The sequence below is a fragment of the Emys orbicularis genome, chromosome 2 (assembly GCF_028017835.1).
Source record: "Emys orbicularis isolate rEmyOrb1 chromosome 2, rEmyOrb1.hap1, whole genome shotgun sequence".
Taxonomy (NCBI): Eukaryota; Metazoa; Chordata; order Testudines; family Emydidae; genus Emys; species Emys orbicularis.
In genome coordinates this window covers 16,556,121-16,580,587 of record NC_088684.1, presented here as the reverse complement: position 1 = coordinate 16,580,587, position 24,467 = coordinate 16,556,121, and the positions used below count along the sequence as shown (strand labels likewise).

At 41.3% G+C, this 24,467-nt stretch overlaps 1 protein-coding gene across 1 annotated transcript in view; it reads left to right on the top strand.

Annotated features, from left to right (window-relative positions):
* The window catches only part of TG (thyroglobulin), a 203,498-nt gene that overhangs the window by 33,194 nt on the left and 145,837 nt on the right, over window positions 1–24,467 (top strand). Inside the window, exons 15-21 of the mRNA XM_065397852.1 lie at window positions 1,655–1,766; window positions 4,145–4,345; window positions 7,577–7,786; window positions 8,937–9,091; window positions 10,774–10,930; window positions 14,967–15,191; window positions 23,571–23,720. Coding sequence (XP_065253924.1) covers window positions 1,655–1,766; window positions 4,145–4,345; window positions 7,577–7,786; window positions 8,937–9,091; window positions 10,774–10,930; window positions 14,967–15,191; window positions 23,571–23,720 — 1,210 coding nt within the window. The remainder of the gene's footprint in view (window positions 1–1,654; window positions 1,767–4,144; window positions 4,346–7,576; window positions 7,787–8,936; window positions 9,092–10,773; window positions 10,931–14,966; window positions 15,192–23,570; window positions 23,721–24,467) is intronic.

Here is a 24,467-nt window from a genome sequence, read left to right as displayed (position 1 = left end):
CCAATGATTTCTTCCAATGGAGGGGAAGATTTGGGCCTCAGAGACAGAAATCAGTTCCGCCCGGCCCCAGGACAGGCTCCACAGTGCTTTCTAGTTATATGACAATGATCCACATGGGGCTTTGAAGAAGGGGACAAAGGATAAAATGTAATTTTAAACCCAGGTTTTTATAGGATTTCCATATGAATTCTTTGTAAAGGTAAGTGTTGTTTCTCGCAGGGCCCAGTTCTCTCTGCTGGATCAAGGTTGTGGACTTAAGAGCAGCTTTTATTTGATTTTTGTGGTTCATCTTGTCACTGCTTTCTTACATGAAACTGGAAGATGTTTTTAATTGTAAGGTCCCATTGGAAGAAAATGTAAGGCATAAAGGATTTCAGGAAAGCGGGCAGTTTCTCAGGGAGACAATATTAAAGCCACAACTGCAATCTATCCTGATGCAAAGGAAAAACATTAAGAATAATAGGAGGCCAATACGGCTCCATCAGAAGCTTTTAAAGTGGAAACATGGATGAATTGCTAACGAAGATTACAAAAGGATAGCCCAAGCATATAGGAACACAATCAGAAAGGCACATACTGAGTTACCCCTAGCAAGTGTAACCCTTCAATATCTAAGGGTTCCTTTCCATTGATACAACACAGAACTGGCTCGAGATCTCACCCAGTAACCTGGGAAATTTACACCCCACCCCATTGCTCCCCAAGGGACTAAGACATAAGACTCAAGAGGTAATTGTAGCATTCTACTTGATGCTGGTGAGGCTTCACCTGAAGTATTGTGTCCAATTATGGGTGCCACACTTTAAGAAAGATGTGACAACTTGGAGAGAGTCCAGAGGAGAGCATCAAAAATGATACAAGGTTTAGAAAACCTGACTTATGAGGAAAGCTGGCCATGGTTTGTGTTGAGTAAAGACCTGATAAAAGTCTTCAAATATGTTAAGGGCTTTTATAAAGAAGTTGATGATCAATTGTTTTCCATGTCCACTGATGGTAGGTCAAGAAATAATTAGTTTAATCTGCAGCAATGAAGATAGGTTAGATATTAAGAAAAACTTTCTAACTCTAGGGCCAGGTCTACACTACGGGGGGGGGGGGGTCGACCTAAGATACGCAACTTCAGCTACGCGAATAGCGTAGCTGAAGTTGCGTATTTTAGGTTGACTTATCTGGCTGTGAGGACGGCGGCGAGTCGACCGCTGCCACTCCCCCGTTGACTCCGCTTCCACCTCTCGCTGTGGTGGAGTTCCGGAGTCAACGGCAGAGCGATCGGGGATCAATTTTATCGCATCTACACTAGACGCGATAAATCGATCCCCGATAGATCGATCTCTACCTGCCGATCCGGCGGGTAGCGAAGACGTGCCCTAAGGGTATAGAACAGGCTTCCAAGGGAGATTGTGGAATCCCCATCATTGGAGGTTTTTAAGAACAGGTTGCACAATCACCTGTCAGGGATGGTCTAGGTTTACTTGGTCCTGCCTCGGTGCAGAGGGCTGGACTTGATGACCTCTTGAGGTCCCTTCCAGCCCTACATTTCTATGATTCTATGACGAAGGCTTTTGAAATGTGGGTTCTAGTGCACATTGCGCATTAGCAACAGCCCTGTGTAAAGTACATCACCCTACAGTGACTTTTAATTGGTCCATCTTAGACTGGAGAATATACTGTGCTACAGAAATCAGATACAGGTGCTTGGTGTGTGGATCCCACGTCAGGAACCGTAGTTCAACACAGCAGCAAGGATTCAGATGGCAGCCCCCTCTGTAAGTACTGGTATTCACCAACTTGCTGGCTAAACCATTTTGAAACTCAACCATTTATTGCCTCAGTCTGACAGGTTCTCTATTACACAATTGGGAGTCGAGAGGCTTGGTTCTGTTCCTGGGCCTGCCACTGACTTGCAGTGTCCCCTTGATCAAGTCAGCCTCCTTAATCTTATGTACTCAATGGTTGTAAGTTGGCTTCAGTTGAGCTTCACTGATTTCCATCAGCTGGAGGTCTGGTTCCTGGATTTTACAGTCCCATGGTTCATGCTGAGGTATAAATTATGAGGAAGTCTCTGAGTACCATTGAACTTTAAAATATCCTCCTCCAAAGGCTATAAAATAGCATATATACAAAATCACAGCAGGTATAAAATATCATCTATTTACATGGCAGTCTGTGGCCCGGCTCCAGTGAGATTCCACAGTTGCTATGACAACCCAGAATTGTACCTAGCAGCTCAGTGGAATAGGAACAGGCCTGTCTGGACATCTGGGAACCTTTTATCTTTTTAAAAGATAGGTGTGAATCAGTCCCTTTTGCCTGTGCCATTTAGGGCTTTCAGCACATTAAAATACATTTAGTTTGTTTATTTAAAAAATTGCAAGATGCCTTCAATACGTCTTACTACTGGCTGAATAAATCATTACAAATAATTTATTTAACAAATTTTGCTTTTTTTATGTTTGCAAATTGTCCACAAAAAAGATTGCAAAACCCTTGAATTTAGTCTTTTCACTGAAATTGTTGGCGAACAATTTCTGCTTTCAGACTGTTCATTATCAGTGGATTGTGAATATATACAATTTACATATGCAAGAGTACAAGCTTAGTTCCCAGTTCTGCAAGATCTTACATCTATGTAATTTTACATACAAGCTCAGTCCCATTGAGTAAGAACCAGGCTGAACACTTTGCCCCAAGCTGGGATTGAGTTCATTGGAACTATTCATGAGCGTATAGTTACGTGTTCATAAGTGTTGGCAGGGTTGGGCGCTTAAAATTAGATTTTTTGTGTGTATTAGTGTTAATAAATAGAGCTAGTTGGGAATCTTCTAATGAAAGATTTTTGTTAGAAAATGCCAATTTATCAAAATGAAAACAGTTCACAGGAAAGAGTCGGTTTTGATGGATCTCCAGGTTCAAAATAAATAAACAAATACATCTGGGGAACAAACATTTGAAATTGATGAAACATTCTGTTTCAACATTTTCAAAATGAGAAATTTATTTTTTTGGTTCAAAATGACTTTTTGTTTGAACATTTTAATTAATTTACAGTTAGGCTTGACAGAATTTGATTTTTATTTTTTGTATAATTTTGATAGATAATATCAATGTCTATCTTTGACCAAATTTTTAATCAATCAAAATTTTCATAGTTGCTTGAAATTATGGTGTGTGTGTGAGAGAGAGAGAGAGTGAGGCAAGAGAGGGCAGACAATAATTATTTAATAACAGTAGATTTTGAGATTCAAAAAGTTAAAGCTCCATAAAAACATAAATTGTCAGCATCCTATGTCAAAATGTACAAAGTAAATATCCTTAAATCAAACTCTAATAGGTTCTCAAGCAGCATTTTTTTCACTTTGCCTATCTGTAAATTTTGATGATGATGATGATGATTTGTGTGTGTAAGGTGAAATTGATGTTTACTGATATTTACTAATAAACAGACTAATCCTTCCAAGCCTCTTCATACTAAAATAAGGATAAAAAAAAAAAAAAAGGAATAAGTTAAATATATAAAAAGGTCAAAATCAAAATGTAACACTTTGAAATTTTATAAATGAAACATTTTTACTGACATGACCCAAAAAAGTTTGATGATTGTTTTGCAAAACATTTTGAGATTTCAATTTTTTGTACCAGTTCAGGATGGGAATATTTTTTTTAATCTTGAAAATTTTCATGGCATGGGAAAACTGTCTGTCCCCCCTCCAATTTTACTAGTAAAGCTTATTCACTGGAATACTCATGGAAAGTGAACACAGAAAGTGCTCAAGCACAGTTGAAGCAAAATTGTTTTAAATATGAAAACATATCAGTATAATCAGTATTGTATTTATACAAGATCACCTTTATGAAGATTCAGATAGCTTGCATATTAATGGTTCAAAACGGCAGCATTTTGTAGAGATAGTAAAGTCCCATGTATAACTATACTGATACAAACTTAACTATGGTCTCACGACAATTTGTCCATTATAATCTCTCTGTTTCCTTCAGTAATAGCCCCAAATTTAAAGTACCATTATGGTAAGATGTAGTGTTTTGGACAATTACTGTACAATACTGAAGTTCATTTCTGTAGGTGCTCAGAGTTTCTCCCTTTCTGCTCTTCTTTCCCTTGTAATCAATCTCCTTGTCTTTAAAGGTCCTGGTTTCTGTAGTATGCTGAAGTCCAAAGTTAGCTTACGAGAAATTGGCAAAGGGTACATCCCTCAGTGTGAAGGGGACAATGGGAACTTCTCACCACTCCAGTGTGACCAGGATCAGGAAAGCTGTTGGTGCATCTTTGAGAATGGAGAGGAGGTGCCTGGAACACGAGTAAGAGGAGAAAGGCCAGCATGTGAAAGTGAGTTGTGACAACAGTCAAAATAACATTTACACAAGGTTCAGATCTAGAACAGGACCCCCTGATCTAAACTTTCCCAACATTTAGCTGTGTTGAGATTTAAGGTTCCTGTTCAATCTGTTATAGAGATTTATTTTTATTTATCTATGTATTTAGAGGCTCCAGCCAGGCTGGGCACATTTTCCAAACTTCCTTAAAGTTCAGAGGGGTTGTGTTTGGTTGGGCAGGGGAGCGGGCTTTTGGATTCAGTGGCCAATCTTAGTGGTAATGAAGAGTCAAGACAGATGAGCCAGTCATGCTAATCTAAGAACCACCCTGAACACTTTGCTCAAGACTTGAACTGAGCCCAGTCTCAGCCTGCCCTTGGATTGGAAAAAAATTAACTGGCTGGAAAAAAAAGAGTATATTTCTGCAATTCCTACTTTTGGCCTTTGACCAGGATGATAAAGTAGATGGGCCATAACGGTTATAGATTCCCCATCACTGAACTGAAGCAGAACAAATTAAACATTTTTCAATAATATGGTCCAAATTGCAATGATAAATTCACAGAAATTAGATCTAGAAAAACTTCTTCAAGGCCAGAATTATCCCCTGCTGGACATTCTTGTGCACTTTGTTCTATTTTTGAAATGAATGTTGTTGGTAGATTTGAAAAAAGACCGAACTACAAGAAAGTATGTAGGATTCCCTATGTGATTCTGGGATTTGCCGAGTTCTACACATGGATCTAACTGTTTCAACACAGGGCTGCAGCAATGTATGCTAGTCACATGGATGAATCCTTTAGGAATTTGGAAGCTAATGTACTACATTACATTGCAGCAATAGAGCATTCTGTAGGAGAGTTCTTGTGACAAAATAATAATGTTTAGGGAGCCTAGGAAACCAGGATGCTCTCAGGGCATCAGAAGAGCAGCAGAGAAAGGTGGAAGAGCTTTTGATAGGCTCCAGGAAGAGCATGAGTTGGCAGAAAGGACCTAGTTTGGATCTTCTCCACTCGTCCTAAATTCGGAAGTCCTTTCTCTGTCCTTACTCCCATTGAAGGTCAATAGCAGTTTTCCCTGAGTATGGGCTGAAAATGGAAGCTACCCTCCAAGATGTTGGCAGGTTTTGCATGGGTGCCAGGTATTGTTTTGGAGCCTCCAATGCCCAGTAGGTTTTTTTTCCCCATCTCTAATGGATGCAGGCACAAGAGTGATCAGTAACAATTCATGGTTTAGATACTTCTCCAGCCCCAAATTGTTAGAAAGACGTATCGGAAAAATCTCACAAGAACAGGTTTTCTTGCCAGATTTCAGTTACCTGCTGTGTACGGTCAGGCTGTGAAGATACCCCGAGAACAACCTTTCTCCTGGAATTTTGTCACATCTACTTCTGGAAACACAGAAAAAAATATGAAAAATAATGGATAAAAAAAAGTTAATGGAATGTTTTTGAACTTAAATAGCTTGGTTAGAGTTTAGGATGAAGGTTCAGAGGGTTCTTATTTTCCTCCAACTGGCTTGTCCATCCAGCCTGTAACTGCTGGTTACTAATCACTATTGTTAAGAGCTCTGGAATAAGCCTGGGAAGTAACCCAAGTCTTTATCACTACCCTGGACATATTTCCAAGATGGCAAGATTGCCTGTCAGCAGATGAATCTGACATAGTGGGAGAGTACTATAAATCCATTTGTCTATATCAGAAAAGACAGCAGTAACTGTAGGTAGTAACTTTCAAGTGCACATTGAATACAATATGGTTTTCATTAGAGCAATCAGTTCCATAATAGCTGGGTTCCCCATAGCTCATTTTCTGTCTCCATATAATAGAGTTTGATAGAAGCCAACATTTTCTTGTTGATGTGTACGGCTTGTTAATTCTAAGTATCTTCATATTCCGCACCACCCACATTCCATCTTTCCACTACTCATAAATGGAGTGGGGGGGAGAAAGAGAGACGGGATGCTCTGAGTAAATTCAGACGCAAGTCCCTGGATGTGATGACTTTCCTAGGTAGATTGTTAAAAGTGCTGGGGAGAGAGGAGTCAACATTCTACTTAGTGACCGTTAAGCCACAGGGATGAATTGCCAGTGGATGGTGAAAGGCACTGTTCATTCCTACAACAACAGCAAATGGGCTTCAAAAGTGTAAAAATGACAACACAGCCTTTCTCTTGTGAGCTGCTTGTCAGCCTAACAAGAATGAGGAAGGAACTGGAGTCTGGATCAAACAAGGAAGTTACTGATTGGGTTCAGTAATGAGGGACCCAAGCTGAAACCTATGTATGATACAGGAAAAACAAAGGAGTACAGCCAGCAACTCTAAATGTTACATTCTTTGGGGAAAATTCTGCTCTTGATACACCAGCACACCCCATTAGAATTAACCATACTGGGCCAGTATAGATGAGAGCACAATGTGGCCTGTTGGTTGTGAAAAATATTAGAGCAATACAGAAGACAACAGGTTGGTTTTACATTGACCCATGTGAAGAGCTATTAATAGAGGTTGCCCTAAACGCCTACGATGACAACAGATAAACTGGTGATAATAGAAATTACCTGTGTTATATGTTAGAACTGATGCTGTTGTGCTGATAATTGTATTTGTCTCCAGAAGTCTCAGGAATTGCTTTGGGAGTTTGTAAAGCAAGCGACCACCTCCCTTCCTGGCCTCTGGCTTTGGGCTTATGAGCTGATCTGGAATCACTAAGAGGATAGGAAATCTTGCAATGACCTTTTTAATGAGATATAATACACTTCATTTTTAAAAAAGGTGCTATAAGGGAAACTTGTAAAATAGCATAAGAGTTGGAAATTAAGACAATGAGCAACTGATATTCTTCTCTTAGCTCCACATCATAATGTTCGGCACTGAAGAGTGACATGAAGAGGAGGTGCTATGACACAGTCAGTGTTTGGGGAAACAAGCTATATTTGGCAAGCAAATGAGCTTTCTGATGAGATGGATGAAATTGATATGAAGGCCTTTCCACTCTAATGGCCAAATAATATTTTCAAGCCATGCATGCAGCAGTCTGTGAGCCCAGTCCAATGCCCACTGAAGTCAATGTAAGTCCTTTCATTGGCTTCAAAGGGCATTGTGATCAAGACCATTGACATCAGTGGGAACTATATGCCTAGGTCTAGCACACCTGGGAGGTGATGAGGGTTACTTGGAGAGTTTATCCTGAATGTTTCATAGTTTTATCTTTCACATGTTCCTTTTCTTCATATCTTCCCAGGTCCCCAATGCCTCCTGCCTTTCAATGTGTCTTACGTGGTCAATGGAGCACTTTTCTGTGCAAACATCTCTGAACAAAATCAGAATTTTCAGAAGTGCCAGCTGATTTGTCGTCAAGGCTTCCATAGCGCCTTTTCCAATGTGACATTCCTGTGTGATAGAGAGAGTCGCCGTTGGATCTCAGAACCCCCCATCTCTCAAAGCTGTCAGAGTAAGTACAGCTGTTACAGAGGCGTGTTCTCATATTTAACCGCAGATCAATGTTTAAAAGCCACCCATGTTTATTACCTGCACCTTCACCTGGGAGGATGCGGGGGAAAGTAAATAGATTTAACAGAAGCTGCCCTCATTTTGAAGCCACCTTTAAATTCCAATAACAGGAGGTAGTAATGAGATCCGTGGCTTCTAAATAAGCATGTGCAGTAGGTCAATCTTGCTCTATGCCTTTATCCACATCTTTGCCTTTCAGCTGCTTCCAGACCTGGAACACTCCCCTTATTCTGTAATTATAGAGCTATAAATAGATGGACATTTAACCTAAATGCAGATTTTTCTCTGTAAGTGAAAAGTCGCTGGTGTCATGAAATGGCTCTGATGGAATCGCTTACTTCTGAAAGAACAGATGAGTGCCAGATGTCTGAATTTGGCAGAACTCAAATGTTTATTCACATAATCAAGTAATTTTGTTACTTCTGTGTCTTTCTGTAGCAATCTGTTCCCTCAGGTTATTGACATCTTCATTGGCTGCCGCTTGGTGTTTTTGTTTTGTTCAAGAATAAAAATCACCTCAAATCTTGGAAGCTGCATGTGTCTGTTCTGAACTCATGTGGCCAGTTCTTTCTTACCACTGGCCTTGTCAATGATTTGGACAGGAATGGGTTCTGATCAAAATGTCAGACTTGAACACTACTGATGTTTGAGGTAGTATGGATCAGATCTGGAACTCAACTTTGCAGCTGACCCTTGTCTCTACAATAGGCCAAATTGAAATGCTGGTTTCAAACATTCCTACCCACAACAAAGCACCCCCCCCCCAGCACACACACACACACAGCCCACCACCCAAAAAATAAAATAAAAAGTTAAACACATTTGGATCTGGATTCTGGTCTCGATCTAAAATTTTATCCATCTTTCACCCTAAGCCTAACTAGTTCTCTCTTTTAAAAAAAAAAAAAACAAAAAAAAATTCTGAATGACTTTAGTATTTGCAGAACAGGTGTTGATGCAAGATCAAAACTTGGCTTGCAGTGTCAATGGCTTTTCTATACCCCCTCCCCTAGGTAATTTTGAAAGGCAGCTTTGGTAAATGTTGCATCATAAATATTAAGAGCACTAAACACCCTTTTTTTCTTTTTCAGAGCTCCAGTTATTTCAGAATGTCCAAGCTCAAACACACTTTGAGCTGTTGCTGCCTTCTGAGAAGACCTGCAGCTCTGACTATGCTGGTTTACTGCAGGCATTCCAGATCTTTATATTCGATGAATTGAAGGCCCTTGGTTTCTGTCACATTCAGGTATTCTACGTCTCTTTTTCTGGATGGGTGAAAAAAGTGTGCAGCATTTTATGTTCTGGACATGAAAAGGCAGAGACAAAAAATATGGGGTCTTATAGATAACCCATTCACAGCTGATCACAGACCAAAAATTTCATTTGGATCATTTGGAGTGAATTTTTCCACAGACTTCCAGGACTTTATACAGACTTTCAGCTATGGAGAGGAGTGAGCTGGATTATATTCTGACTCATGGAGCATCAGCTAACAACACATTATAATAAATCTCTGTGTTAGGATGTTTGTTTTGATAATCAGGGTCAAATTGACCATTCTTGAATTTCATTTCATTACTAGTATGTTTTCTCATAGGTGGTCTTGCCTAAATGTGCAGTAGCTTTCACCAAACTATGATATGCTTCTCTTCTTATGTTAACCCTTTCTACTGTGTCAACTTCAACCCTGTGTGGAAGATCAGCACAAGGCCTATGCATTGTTTAAGTGGTACATAGACACTGTGACAGCCCTTTGCAGAGGGGTGAATTTCACTCCACCATGCATAACAATTATTCCATTTTGTATGCAAAATTCCAGTTTTTCTATTGTCTCTTACATGCTAAGGTTTCCTACAATATACAATTCAATCAGTATTAAATACTGAATATGAACTAGTTTGATACTTACACTATTCCATTAATGCTGCTTAAAATAGTTGCTGAACTGTGGTGGGCAGGTTCAGGTCAAGCTGCAGATGCTTCCTGCTTGATAGACCTTTTCTACTATAACCAGCATGGGCATTTACAACAATTACCCTGCCCCCTCCAGTCCACTCCCACAACACCAGTGAATTCTGTCACAGCTGGGGTGTGAGTGTTCTGGCCTAGTGGGTAGAGCTGCAGCCAAGGATCAGAGCTGGAGTTGGAAGCCAGAAATCAGAGCCAAAGTCAGCACTGCCAGGCAGGTTCTCTATGGGTGGCATATCCTGTGGTGCTTGACCCATGAGGCTCATAGCCCGTCAATCACTATTCTGCCAGAGCTCTTGGGTGGTGGCACTGATGTGGTAGTTTCTCAGCAACCAGTGGACCCAGGTTTTAGCCCCCACCTACCTAAGGCAGAGATGTGTATTATCCGAAAAGAGAAAAGGTAAGACAATTCCATGGAGCCTACTAGGAACCTTGCCATGCCAGTCAGATAAACTGGAAATTACTCAGACATGAGGGTGATAAGGGCCAGTTCAAAAACCTTAGATAGGGAGTGAAATCTCCTGTGTGTTGCATTGTCTATGCCACAGGTATTGTGACAAAGGAAAATCATTTAAGCAGGCTTCTTCTAGTACAAGTAACAGTAAATACAATATGTATAGTAAATGCAATACATCTTAGGGTCAATATCTGGTTTGTGTATAAAAAAGACCTTGGATAAAAATTTCAAAAGCATCCAAGTGATTTAGAAGCCCAAGGCCCATTTTCAAAAGGGACTTAGGCACTTAGGAGCCTAACTCTCACTGAAAGTCAGTAGTACTTAGACTTCTCAGTGCATGGGTCATTTTAAAAAATGGGACTTAGATGCTTTTGAAAACATCCCCTCTTGTCAAATGCTTGTTTTGAGCATAGGCCCGTGTAAATATTCTGATACAGAGGCAGCAGTGAGAGCGAAAAGGCCACAAACCTTAAAATCTGTCTCTTTTAAAAATTATTATTAAGGTAAATACGTTTGGAAACACGGGTTCCGTTTCTGTTTGCGATGATTCTGCTGTGCTGGTGGAATGTTTGAGTGTGGACCGACTGGGGGTGAACATCACATGGAAAGCTCAGCTTGAAGGCATCCCAGCAGCTTCTCTCCCTGATTTACATGATATTGGTATGTCTTTTTTCCCCCTCTGTTGATGTTTCTATTTATGGAGCCTATTTGGCTGTTAATTATACTCCTCTGCCTACTCCTGGGAGAAGATAATGAGCTTAAAAACTGTCAGGAATGCCAAGTGGCATTGGGGGGCAGTCCTGGAATGTGTTTTCCCCACTCTGAATTGGAGCTGAAGTTTAAGGCCTTCAAAATTTGGCTCTGAGAAGGATCAATACTTGCCTATTTTCAGGCTGTGACTACACTATGAAAAGGAATCGTGTTTGAATATAGTTATCAAACAGGGCTCTCCATCTGGGTCTCCCTCAGCTGGTGTTGAGAATCGTTGTGTTTCTGACATGGGCAGGCTCATCTCAGCTGTTGCACTCCACTGGTCATGTCCCCAACAGCGGGAACAGTTGTATTACATACGACTTGAGTTGGACTTGGTGGAAGCCATAGTTTGCACCTGTTGTCAAACTTCCTCCCCTATACTATTGTATTCTATATAGGTTCTTATACTGCCCTCATCACCATAGTATCTGGGTGCCTAACTCTTTAAATCCTAAATCCTGTGTCAAGTACACACACAGTCCATCAGTGTGGTTGCCGAGTCAGCCACAGAATCAGGGCAAGGCACTCCTTTCTTGACTAGAAGCTGTGAACACTGCTGGCCTCTGCCAACATAGAAAGAAGAGACGGAGCATTTATCCCCAGCTCAGGTGCCCCTCATGCTGGCATGTCTGCAGTACTGTGGCTTTGGAATGCCATTCCCAGCATTTAAAAAAAACCCAACCCTACCTCCACAAGTTCCCTCTTCTAATTTGGGGATTTCAAGACTCCATGTGCCCTCCAGTGCTGTTGCTTGATCGGAACTGAGTTCAAAAGTCTTTAGAACTTGGCTCTGAGTGGAGTGGTTGTGTGGTTAGCGTACAATTACACGGTCTGTTTGTGTTTACATCCATTTGGGGAAACATGAATATTACATTGTTTGCGTATGGTGGATCTGCGTACAATTATATTCAGTTTTATATTCAAGTTTATTTTGAACAGTCTTCTAGAGTATTGGGAATACATTTTGTCCCTGTTCACGCTACCGTTTCCCCCCAGTCCTGAAATGCTTTTCAGGGAATGATTGAACACTACAACAATACAGATGAAAGTATGAAAGTCTCAATTGATGTAAAATGTCCCATTTTTCTCATTCTGGAGCTATTCTATACACCTGAATGATTGCGAGGGGAGCAGAAAAGTCAATTAAAGTTGTACCAGCTTCAGTTTCTTACTATTGTAACTGTTCCCTGCACACTCTCAGAGAAATATCTTGGTTCCCCTGTCTGCACCTTGGCTGTACTATATGTACAGTTTGTGAAGACAGGAAGAATTTTCACCTGCATCCGTGAAGCACAAAATAGCTTCACAAGGAGGTGTTCCTATCATGACATATTTAGTAGTATTACAAAACATTTACAATGATTTTTCTTCCTCTTCCCTTCTTTTTGTCTTGAGGATGGCTTACCTATCCCACTGGAATCCAAGGACCCAAAAGTTCTTAGATGATTCACTGATCAGAGAATCTAGGGATTCCACAGTGGCATAGCAACAGTTCCATAAAACTGTTCTATCCACTGTATCAAAGACTTTTTGGAAATCTATACAATTCATATAAAGTGGTGAATGCCATTTGACTGACAGTTCTACGATGACATGTAGGGTTACTATTTGATCTGTACATGATGTCCCCTGTCAGAACCTTGCCTGTTCTTGTCTTAACTTTGAATCTACTGCTTTCTTTATTCTGTCTAGAATAATATGTGTAAATACCTTACTTGGGATAAACAGCAATTGAATTCCCCTCCAGATTTTACACAGACTGAGGTTTCTTTTCTTTGGTAGCTTCATTATATGACCATTTTCCCATTTGTTTGGTATTTTTTCTTCTTCCCATATCTTTTGAAAGAGGCCTTTCAAAATATTTACTATGTTCAAGTCTTCCTTAAGAGCTTCCAATGGAATGTTGTCCGGAATTGGTGCCTTTCCACTTTCTAACCGATTGACTGTCCTCTCTATTTCTGCTCTGGGGCTAGGTCTTAATTTGACATCCAGATCTTCTCCTTCCTTTGTACCTGGGGGATTGGTCACTGACTTGCCATTCAGTAGTTGACTAAAGTACTGTCTCCATGTATTTAATTGTTCTGATGACTTTGTTTTTAAGTTGCCCTTATTGCCTTGAATTGGTTGGTTGGTATTGTTTTTCTTCTTGACAACTGTCTAGTGATGTTGCAGAGTGTCTTCATGTCATTTTGTGCTACGGTGATGTGTGCATCTTTTGCCATTTTGTATATAAAGTCTTGTTTGTCTTTCCAAACACTCTTTTTGGCCTCTTCTTTCTTTATGGCATATTCCTCCTGGAGTCGCTGTATCTGTGTTCTTGTTTTTGCTTGATTTAGTTTGTGTGCTGCAGGTTAAGAGTGTTCTTGCAGAATAAGCATAATAACACTACAGTCGATTCAGTGCAGCCAGCTGTACAGAGTTGCGTCATTAGCTGCCTGCACCTAGTTGTGAAATTTCCCCACTTAGTTCAGCCGGACAGATACTCCTAGGTTACAGCACATAGTCAGGAAACTAGACCCAGAAGAGTCCAGAGGTACAATGATTGATTTGAGTCGGCTGCTCTGCTGAAAATAATTTTACCGTAGGATGCACACTTTCGCATACCTAGCTCTCTGTTTACGCACATAACATGCTCTCTTTGAAAACCCAGCATTCACAGTCTGGAAGCTGTCATTCCATTCAGGAGAACCCAAGGACAGTACAAAATGTACACCTAGGATGCTTCCTGTCTGATGTATTATCACGCTGGGCATCAGTTATGGCTATTCGGAGGGCATTTGGAAGCTCTCAACTTGCAAATTCATAGCAACAAAATCCATGAACATTTCAAATGAAGCCATAAAGCTTCTGAGCAAGGGTTAGCAAACAAAATCTCCTCCAAGAGCCCTGCTGTCTCTGTCTCTCTCCTGGCCCATCCAAACCAAGGAATCCACACATACTTAGTGTAGGAGTCTGTCCTTACAGAAGCAATAGGATAGCCAGGTTGTTTGGTCACAGAATAAAGGAAAGGGAAAGATACTCGCATTCCCCTGGAAGGCAAGTCTCCAATTCCTCTTTATCCTGAGCTACAGGGAAGAGGGGCTTGGTCATCTCTGCACAGGTGAGTATCCAATGCTGGTGCCGCATTCTCTGTCTCAGGTTCTTGGCTGGCTGGTTCTTGTTCACGTGCTCAGGTTCTAATTGGTCACCATATGTGGGATTGGGAAGGAATGTTCCCCCAAGCCAGACTGGCAGGGACCTTGGGGGTTTTCATCTTCCTCTGCAGCATGTGGGTGTGGATCACTTGCCGGGGTTATCTGGATATGTCTCTCTTAATCAGTTCCCTGACACTGCAGGAGCCTTGAGCATTGATACATCTTGGTCCCTCCTGTTCTCTGCCTCTGGCACATAATAGCTTAGTCTCCTGTGGGCTGTAATACTTTGATCTAAGTTTGGTTGTTGGGTTTAGTGTGCAAGTGCTGGGTGGTGGAGGTGGCCTGTGATATACAGGAGGTCAGTCTAGATGATCTGGTGGTCCCTTCTGGCATCAAACCCTATGACTCTATGATTCTAAGAGAGAGAAAGCAGTGTCCACTGAAACAATGTGTACAGGTTAAATCTGATTATCGAAACCTCAACTCTCTGAAATTCATGTTATCCTGAACTGGGTTCTGTGTCCCAAATCTGATACAAGACTAAAAATTGAATTTTGTTTATCTGAAATGCCAATTACCCAGGGGTGTTATTAATGACTGGTTATTGTTTGTATTAAATAGCACCAAATGCTCTCAAACAGGCTGGGGTCCCATTGTGGAAGCATTATACAGACGTCAGCTGTCCCCTTAGGCATCTGGAGAATCCGAATCTATCTGTACCTTTTGTTTAAAGCTTATCGGCCTGATATTATTTTTTTCCAGCTAGATCCAGTATCATAAGTGTGCTGCTCTATTTCTTTTTCCTTTAGAAAAAGCAATTGTTGGGGAGAATCTCATTGGACGCTTTGTAGCACTGATTGAAAGTGGTGGCTTTGTGTTACACTTGGACTCCAAACAGTTCCCAGCAGATACGTCCATTCGTTTCCCCCGAGATGAAGATTTTGACCTATCTCCCAGTGTTCAGCTCGGATGCAGGAGCGGATTTCGAAGAAGTTCATCTCTTGGGAGAGCGATCCCAAATTCCCAAGGATGTGGTATGTTTCCTTTTGACTTTCCCTCCTTTGTTGCTGTGGTTACTGTGAGTCAGTGCAAAGTTACAGTTGGAACATTAACAAGAAACTTTCATTGGCACACTTCTCAGGTGTCAGTCTCTACCTATGTGTGAAGCACCAACATGAGTGCAAGGCCCTCGCTGAGGAAGGAGCCACTCCTGTGCTACTCTTGCTATCCTTGAAGTTCAGTTACACTCTGAAAAGTGAATCTATGCAAAGGGCAGCATTAGATTCTGTGTCTGACCCTCAGACTTCATCTGAAATGTGCTCCGTTTATAAAGAAGAAGATCATGGTTTTGGAAGTTCAGCCTGGTATCTGAAAGTCAGGGGAGGCTCTTTGTGGCTTGTGCACCACCACTAGTAATAAAGACTCTGCTAAAACGTCTGGTGGTGATGCACGAACCAGAATAGAATCCAGCTCACTGAGCAGCTGCAGAGGTGCCAGCAGTCCTGGGATCGTGTATCCCTGGGCAAAGTCCCAGGAGCTGGACGAGCCAGTACAAGACGCAGATGGAAGTTCTCTCAGCTCCAGCCAACACACAACCTGATTGCAGCTCTGCCCCCTTATTCCCCTGCTGTTAGGTTTCTGTATCTCCTTCTTCACTGGACACTGACTCACGTTCCCCCTAGATCCCCTTCCCTTAGTGACTTTGCTCCTTCTGTCAATTTCCCCCAATATTCCTGCATGCTCCAGCCCTCCCGAAACTCCAACCTATGGCCCATTGAGCCCCAACTTCCCCAGGCCCCACAACTCCCAGCTGGACAGGAATTCCTCAGAACTACAGGGTAAGAGCAGGAATTCCTCTGGTGCAGGAGCAGGAGAGGGGGTTGGCCAATCTCCTGACGCAAATACTCTTGGTGTGGCAAACTTCAGCATTATCTTGCTATTTTTTGAAAACCGTATCCATTTAAAGCCCCTGACAATGAATAAATTCGTATGGAGACAATCTGCCAGAATAAGCACACAGGGCCCTGTTTTCATTGGGATAATTCCCCTACGGTCGGCATATTACAGGGGCAACAAAAACACTGAAAGCTGCTTGATGTCACTCTGGTCAAACAATTTGACTGGTATAAACAGGGTGAAATACACCCCAGTCCAGAGAACCAGCCCAGGCCTATGCACTGCTTAACTCCCACCCAAACTCTGTTTTGGGGGCTGTGGGTGGTGCAAAGAGTTGAATTTCACCCAGAAGGAGCACATCTGCCCTTCTGCCACAATCCTTTGTCAAACCCCAGACACCCTTTGTTTGCTTTCCCTGCAGCCTGATGGGAGGTCACTGTTCTGTCCGAGAGCCGAGAATAAAAACAGTGATGCCCTGGCTTTCCCACACCAGATAATCCTGACAACATCTTTAGTTAGTTTCAGTCCCATATTGTTCTGTTTAATGTTCTTTATTAAAAAAACAAAATCGAATGCCTTACGATGCCAACTAAGTAGCTGGCCTGGAAACACGAGCTGGAGTTTTTATGTTTAAAGTTCTGAACATGCTGCAGCCCTTTGATGCTTTTTATATCTTAAAGAGGAGGAAAAAAAACCAAACAATAAAAATAAGTAACAGGGCGTTGCCAGATGATAAGGAGTGAAGCTCCTACCTTGCTGTCAGTGGGAATACTGGCAAAACATTTCTTTTTCTTTGTTGTTTTAAAAGTTATATGAATCTTAGTGCTGGTGAAAGGTTCTGGGTTGAAAGCACTGGTGTCTGGCCTACACTATAAAGTTGTAATGCTTTCACTACCGCAGGATATTAAAGCAATACAACCCCTCTTCTGGTGGCTGTAGTTATACTGGTATAAAGGTGCTGTTGTACCTATTCGTGTATGGGAAGAGGAATAAGCTATCCTGATGTTACTGCATCTACCTTAGGGGTTATACCAGTATGACTATTTTGATTTAAAAAAAATCACACCCCTAACTAAAGTAGTTAAACCCACAGTTTTTGTACCAGTATGTCTTCACTAGGAGAAAACATGTGTTCCTAACTCATGTCAGCTAACATATGGTCACCCAAAGTCTATGGGGAAGCCTAGGGTTCACCTCAACCTGTTAAATTATGTTAAAACTGCAAACGGCCTTGTCTTCACTAGAATTGTACCTTATGATACTTACCACATGTGAAAAAACATACCTTTTTTTCTTAGTGAAGACAAGGCCTTCAAGGCTAGCGTGGACACTTCCCAATCATTTGTTCTAGGCTACAAATGTCTATAGTTTACGCTAGGCTCAACATGTTAACTTCCTCAAATTAATTGCCAATCAATTAACTCAAGGTAAAAAATGCAGTGGAGACAGCCTATGCTACACCAGTTTCTGGAGGGAAATCCCATGCCATTCATACACACTCAGATATGCAGATATACCATGTGAAATGATATTGTCCAAAAGCTCACTGTTATTTTCAATTTAAGAAAAAAGCTCTAAGGTGGGACAGTGTTTAGACCTAGTGCCTTCTTAATCTGTCTGTTTGTTTGGGATTCTCCTCACAAGCCCCCACATTTCCCCTTTGTTTTGTTTTTTCACACAGAACCAGATCAAACTATTAATGTGATGTGGGTCAAAATGCTCTCAATCTGTTGAGTTTTACCCAAGGTAGTGCCATGACACCCTCTAAAACATTGGAGGACTGAAATTTGAGAACTATATTGAAGAAAATGTAATTTTTTTACAGTTCACATGTGCCGATAGAGAAAAATGGGAAGAGTATCCATTCTTGCCTTAATGTTTGACTTTTGTAAATGCTCTAGAAGCTGAAGGGTAACTCAGGTTCCTTTGAAATTTGGTGTGCCTCATTGAGGCATGGGCTAGCATTAGTGATCCATATTTGGGCTCATTTGACTTGAGTCAAATGAGGTTCTTGAGTTATAGGCCCCCACAAAATGGTTTCCTTCTTCTGCAATGCGCTGTTAAGCTGAGAGGCACTCATGCCTGGATGAATCACAGACTTCATTGAAGTTGATGGCTGTAAACTCACCCTTCAGTTAACATAACTAAAGAAAAGTTAATCACAAGCCCAACCTGGACTGGAAGTTGCTACAATTTTTTAGTCATGGGCGTCCATTTTATTCTGGGGGAACGTAATCATAATATTTGGACAGCCTGGACTGTGCATTTCCTGGGTTTCAGAAGTCTGAGTTTTGCTCAGCTCAACATCCTGCAAGGGACCGACAGAACACCAAGCAACCTTAACTTAGCGTTAAGGTAATTTTTTACCATTGAATTTAATGGAATGCAGTGCACAGAGCAGGAGGACTTTTAAATGGAGTGGACCTTTTTATACCTATCATGTATAAATACTACAGAAAGTGAAGATCAGGAATATGCGTTAGCTGTAGCATTAAGAGTACAATTAATTTTGATGGCTCCTGTTTTGTATTGTGCTGATTCTATCAACTGCCTTTGTAAAAGAATGTTTTAATGGGCTTTTGAAAGAACTGTTGAGTGGAGCAAAATGCTTCATAGTCCAGCTTTTATAGGGATTTCATTTTCTAGTTCTTAGTCTAGAAATGCAGCTGTGCATTACTTGGTGAGGCCAGTAGGTCATGGCCTAGGAGTCTCTAAACACAGAATTTAGCAGGTAGGAACTCCTGAGTTCTTAACCTGGTTCTGCTATTATATGTTGTTTATGGTTACTAACTATTAAGCATCACATGCGTGCCCTATGGCAAGTCATTTATCCTCTCTGGCTTAGTTTCCCCATACGTAAATGGGGATGATAATAATATTAGTAACTTATTACTTAGGAGTCTTTGTAAAGTGCAGTGAAGATGGAAAAAACTCCATCTGAGACCGATTCTTCAATCAGAACCTCAATAGATTTACCTTTACATGCTAAATATAATTAGCAGTGAAAGCCATTTTCCTTTCTCTTTTCTCTCTTTCCTAGTCCAGTTGGTTGTTGAGCTACAAAATATTTTCTCAGATCCTGAGCTTATTTATTTAATTAGTTGTTTTATTTCTCTTGTTCATGACATTTTCCCCTTTCTACAGGGCAGTTTGGATAGCTCTTGATGGCAGTGAGCCATTCTGGTGGTCTCAGGAATTTGTTGTGCTCAGTGTATTCCTTCTGAGACATGCACTGTGCATTAATCTTCCTTTTCATCTCCATTACATTTTCCTTCCTGTCTTCTAGACAAAGAATGTAGGCCATACTTACAGGATAGGGGACTGTATCCTGGGAAGCAGACTCTGAAGATTTGGGGGTGATGGTGAACAGCTGAACATGAGGTCCAAGTGTGACGCTGTAGCCAAAAGAGCTATTGCGTGCCAGGAATGCATAAACACAGGAATCTCAAGTGGGAGTAGGGAGATTATTTTGGCTCTATATTTGGCACTAGTGTGACCACTGCTGGAATACTGTGTCCAGTTCTGGTGCCCACAATTCAAGAAGGATGTTGTTAAATTGGAGAGAGTTCAGGAAATGAGCCACAAGAATGATTGATTAAAGAATTAGAAAACATGCCTTATAATGGTAGACTCAAAGAGTTCAATCTATTTAGCTTAACAAAGAAAAGTTTAAGAGGTGACCTGATTACAGTCTATAAGTATCTAGATGGGGAACAGATATTTGATAATGGGATCTTCAGTCTAGCAGAGAAAGGTATAAATGATACAATGGCTAGAGGTTGAAGCTGGACAAATTCAGACTGGAAATAAGTAAATTTTTCATGGTGTGAGTAAATAACCATTGGAACAAGCGTCATGGTGGATTCTCCATTGTGACCATTTTAAAATCAAGATTGGATCTTTTTCTAAAAGGCATGTCTAGGGATTAATTTGGGGAAATTCGATGGCGAGTTATTCAGAAGGTCAGACTGGGTAATCACAATGGTCCCTTCTGACCTTGGATTCCATGAATTTGTTGCTTCAGGTTTGCTTGTATTGGAGGCATATAGGAGCATGTTTTCCTGGCTGGAAGATGGATGTTTCTTTGTTCATGTTTGCCATGTCTTAGTTTACTCTTATCTGCATTATCATTACATTGACTAATCCTAATCTATAGAGTATTTTGTGGATATGTCAGTTTGAGGTGATTGGTTGTTCATAATTGAACCTTGATGAATGTGGCAACAGAAATCTCATGATTGCCTAAGGTGTTAGTGGAAAAATAATTTTAAATATGTACAGCCAGCTAGTGGCTTTGTGAGCTTGGAAAAGCTTTTCACTTCAGGAGGACAATCTGAGGCCTTTCATGACACCTGTTCATCAGTCACTCTTGTAGTTTGGTGGTGATATGAATTCATACTAGTTCCCTTTTCCATTTAGAATTTTATATATGGAGATATACTTATCCTATCTCATAGAACTGGAAGGGACCCTGAAAGGTCATTGAATCCAGTCCCCTGCCTTCACTAGCAGGACTGATTTTGCCCCAGATCCCTAAATTGCTCCCTCAAGGATTGAACTCACAAGCCTGGGTTTAGCAGGCCAATGCTCAAACCACTGAGCGATCCCTCCCCCCTCTGTAACTTGTATTAAAATAGTTTCAAACAGAGATCAGTATGAATCAAAAAGCTGCTAGGTTCACAACTGAATTAGCAGCTCAAACCTTTCTCTGTGATAGGCTCTACCCAAACACTGGTATCCCCAGACTTTGGGGTATCTCTGAGGTGCCTATCGCCATGAGGTCTAAGCACCAAACAATTAGAGGAAGCATTTAGCATATCCTAAAGGAACTAAGTTCCCTCTTTTACACCTTCTATTCCCATTTTTCCCCTCTGCCCTTCTCTTGTGGTGCTTCCTTCCACTCCCCTGCAATCATTCCACTGTGGGCTGGTCCTGGGGCAGAATAAATGCTATTCCTGGGGGAAGATCTTACAAACGAGGTGATTCTTGCACGTAGAGCCAGGCTTGGGCTCACTTTGTTCTTCTCCTGTGAGGTGCTTTATCGTCTGGGTCCTGCTGTTGAGAATGCAGCGCCCCCTGCTCATGAGAGCCTCAATCTAGATAAAACAGCACCAAGTTTCAAACTCATATATGGAAGTGTTGGATCCAAGGTTTTGGTTTCTCCCATTTTAGGGGTATAAAGATTAAGTCCAGAGCTGTAGTTTAGATCTGGGGTTTCGTTCAGGCTCTCCTCTCGTTTCCAGCCTGGTTAACATGTATAGATTTTAAGCTAGAAAGAGACTATTATGATTATCTAGTTTGACCTGAATAACACAGGCCATAGAACTCCACCCAGTAATCGCTTCATTGAGCATAATTTGTGGTTGAACTCGGGCATATCTTTTAGAAAGACATCCAGGCTTGACAGCTCTATTTTTGCTTTATCCTTTCATCTTTTTTCCTTGCTGTTCACTTTTTGCTTCTATTAAGTAAGAGTATAAACCAGACATAAATCTACTCTGCCTGTTTACATACATATGATATCAGGCACATGCCACTTCCACTCTGTGGTTCTACAACAAGAAACAGAGGAGAAAGTTCTGAAAAGTTTTTCTCCTTTTAAAATTGTAAATGCTTTAACTCATCTCTCCATCATCCTCTGCATTCTGCCCTCCCACCCCCCGAGTGGCTTGTAGATTCTTTATTTCATCTGTAAGTAAAAAAAAAAAAAAAAGTTTCTTCCCTTGAGGTTCTTTTTTATTTGTATGATCCCTTCTGCATACATTGGAAAACCTCTTTAACAAATGGAACAAATAGGCTGGTGTTCTGAACATACGTGAGAGATGAGTGTCCTGTCTCTTCCAGGATTTTGTACTTCCTTAATTGATTTTTGATATGTGTTGTGCCTGGTTTGCCTGCTTTGGAGCCCATTGAAATGAATCCTCCAGTCCCATGACTATCCCAGACTCTCCTACTGGAACATGACAAATGTGAAGAGGAATGAAGGAAGATGGTTGTTATTAGGCTATCTGTCATTCTGATTTATCACTGAGGTCAGTAAATTAGTTAATTCACAAGGCAGCATGTTGGCTGATTAAACGCAAATACAGCACCCTGTGGACTATAGTGGTAATGGCCAATGTTCTACTAGAGTTACTCTTTGGTACAGGTTTAAATTGCTGTCAACACACTGGGCAAGAACAGAAGTGAAATTTTGCACCATATCATTGTCCCAAAATATGCATTTGATGGTTTTTGAAGGAAATCTACATCTGGAAAGCAGCTGTGAAATAGCAAGTAAACATACTGTCTGGTAAATGTGTCTGTGGTGGTGATACTGTTCCGAGTGATCTGAAAGGAAAGATGGTATTACATGATTGCCCAGAAGACAATTAGTCATCTGCTTAACATGCAGACTGTCAGCTGGAAAACTTGCTCTTGGTTTGTTCTGAAATGCTGAACTCAGAAAGGTATTGTTAACCTATGGGGAGGAAATCTTTGTGTTGTGGTTGTCGTGTATACAATAAGTTAGTTGTCTTTAATCCAACAATTCCTTTCCTGCTTGGAACTACCTACCAACAATTTCATTACCAGAATTTTTTAATGAAAGCATTACCATATGGTGGCTTTTCCCTGAGTTTTTCAGAGTCTCTGTTAATGTGAATTTTCCTATTATTGTCTAAAGCCTTTGTTGCATTTTGCAATCTGCCCCCACAGTTGTATCTTATTACAGATGGACCCGATCCTCAACATTCCCACTTGGAGTCAGGTCCATCAGAGTTTCATGTGCTCTGGTTTGAGGGTCTTCTTTTAGACCCATCTGTGGCAAGGCACCTTCTCGGCCTCACCAGCCTCAGCTGTTTTTAGCCTTGGCGAAATGGGCTTGGCTGCACAGGGGCAGTCCATTCCTTCTCTCTGCCAGTCTTTTGGGCTTGTTTTTTCTCCCTTATGGGAGGGAGTGCAGCCTCCCCTCCTGGTGAGTCTCGCTGTCTTGCTGCTCCTCACCTACTGGCAGCATGACTCCTTCTCTCCCTCCCTCTCTCTCAACAGGGGAGGGTTTAAAAGGGTCTCAGGCAGCCCTTAGTTGGAATCAGCTGATCCTAATTGACCTCAGGAAACTCCCTCCCAGCTGGTCCTAATTGACCTCAGGTAATCCTCTTCTCAGGTGAACCTGACTGACCTGTAGTCACCCCTCCTCAGTTGATAGGGAGGAGGGCCTTTAACCTTCTGGGACTGTTTTTTACCCCCTCCTTGCAGCTGTCTGTCCTGAATTTATCACACATCTGAATTAGGACCCTGGTCTAGATTCCCTGGATTCCAGTCACTGGAGGCTTTAGGTGAACATTTTAAGTGGGGCAATGTTGGTAAACCCTCCTAAGGTGCACATGTGCTCATCAAGGTCTTGCTCCAAAACCTATTGAAGTCAATGGTAAGTCTACTGCAGCTGTGTTCTGCTTATGAACCTATGTGTATGGATGTCTGAAATGGTAACATTTCAGTTGAATTCCATAGAACTAATAATGTGTTTTCCTCTGTAGTTGTTTGTCCTTCAGGCAGCTACTTTCAGAATGACGAATGCATTCCGTGTCCTCCTGGATTCTATCAATTTCAGACAGGAAGCTCCTCCTGCATCAGGTGTCCTGTGGGGAAAACTACAATCTCCGTTGGAGCTTTCATTGCTGATCACTGTAAGTGGCCTGATTATCATTGTGGAAGAATGTCATTCAGTATCTACTTGGTGAGAGCTTTTGAGCTTTCACAGAGCTCTTCTTCAGGTCTGGGCTTACTCTCTCTCACCAGCAGCAGTTACTCTAATAAAAGATATTACCTCACCTACCTCAGCTCACTTAACTGAAATTTCTAAGGACCTAACTAAAACCTTGCCTTGATAACTGTGCCCTTCTGTAGCACAACTTGTGCTCATAAGGCAGGTATCAACATACTTACAAATTTGTATACTAGTAAAATCAACCTGAATTGCGTCTGTTGGCCCACAGACCTATGAAAATAAAGGCAATGATGCCTAAAGGAATGCACAGATTAAATCCCTCAGTTTGTTTTCAGTATTAGCCCTTGCTTAGAAAAGAGAGGAAGTAGAGAGCAGAAGTATGTTGATAACGTGGGGGAAGGTATTTGGGTTGAATTGTTGAAGGAGTGACCGTCTTGCATTTTGGCTGGTATCTGTTTGGTTTCGAACCTCCGTTGAAGTCAAAGAGTTATGCCAGGGTGAATTTTCTCCCCTGGTTTTATTCATATAGGTAGCTCTTTGGGATTGATAAGGAAGGGGGCATATTTCTCATTTATACCTTTTTCCATTAGTATCACCTTCTGCGTTACTCCCCAAAACACATGTGAGGAGACTGATGTTAATGTAGACTGGCCCTTTGGGCAAACTTCTCTCTCAATACAGATTACTTTCTATGGGTGTATGAACT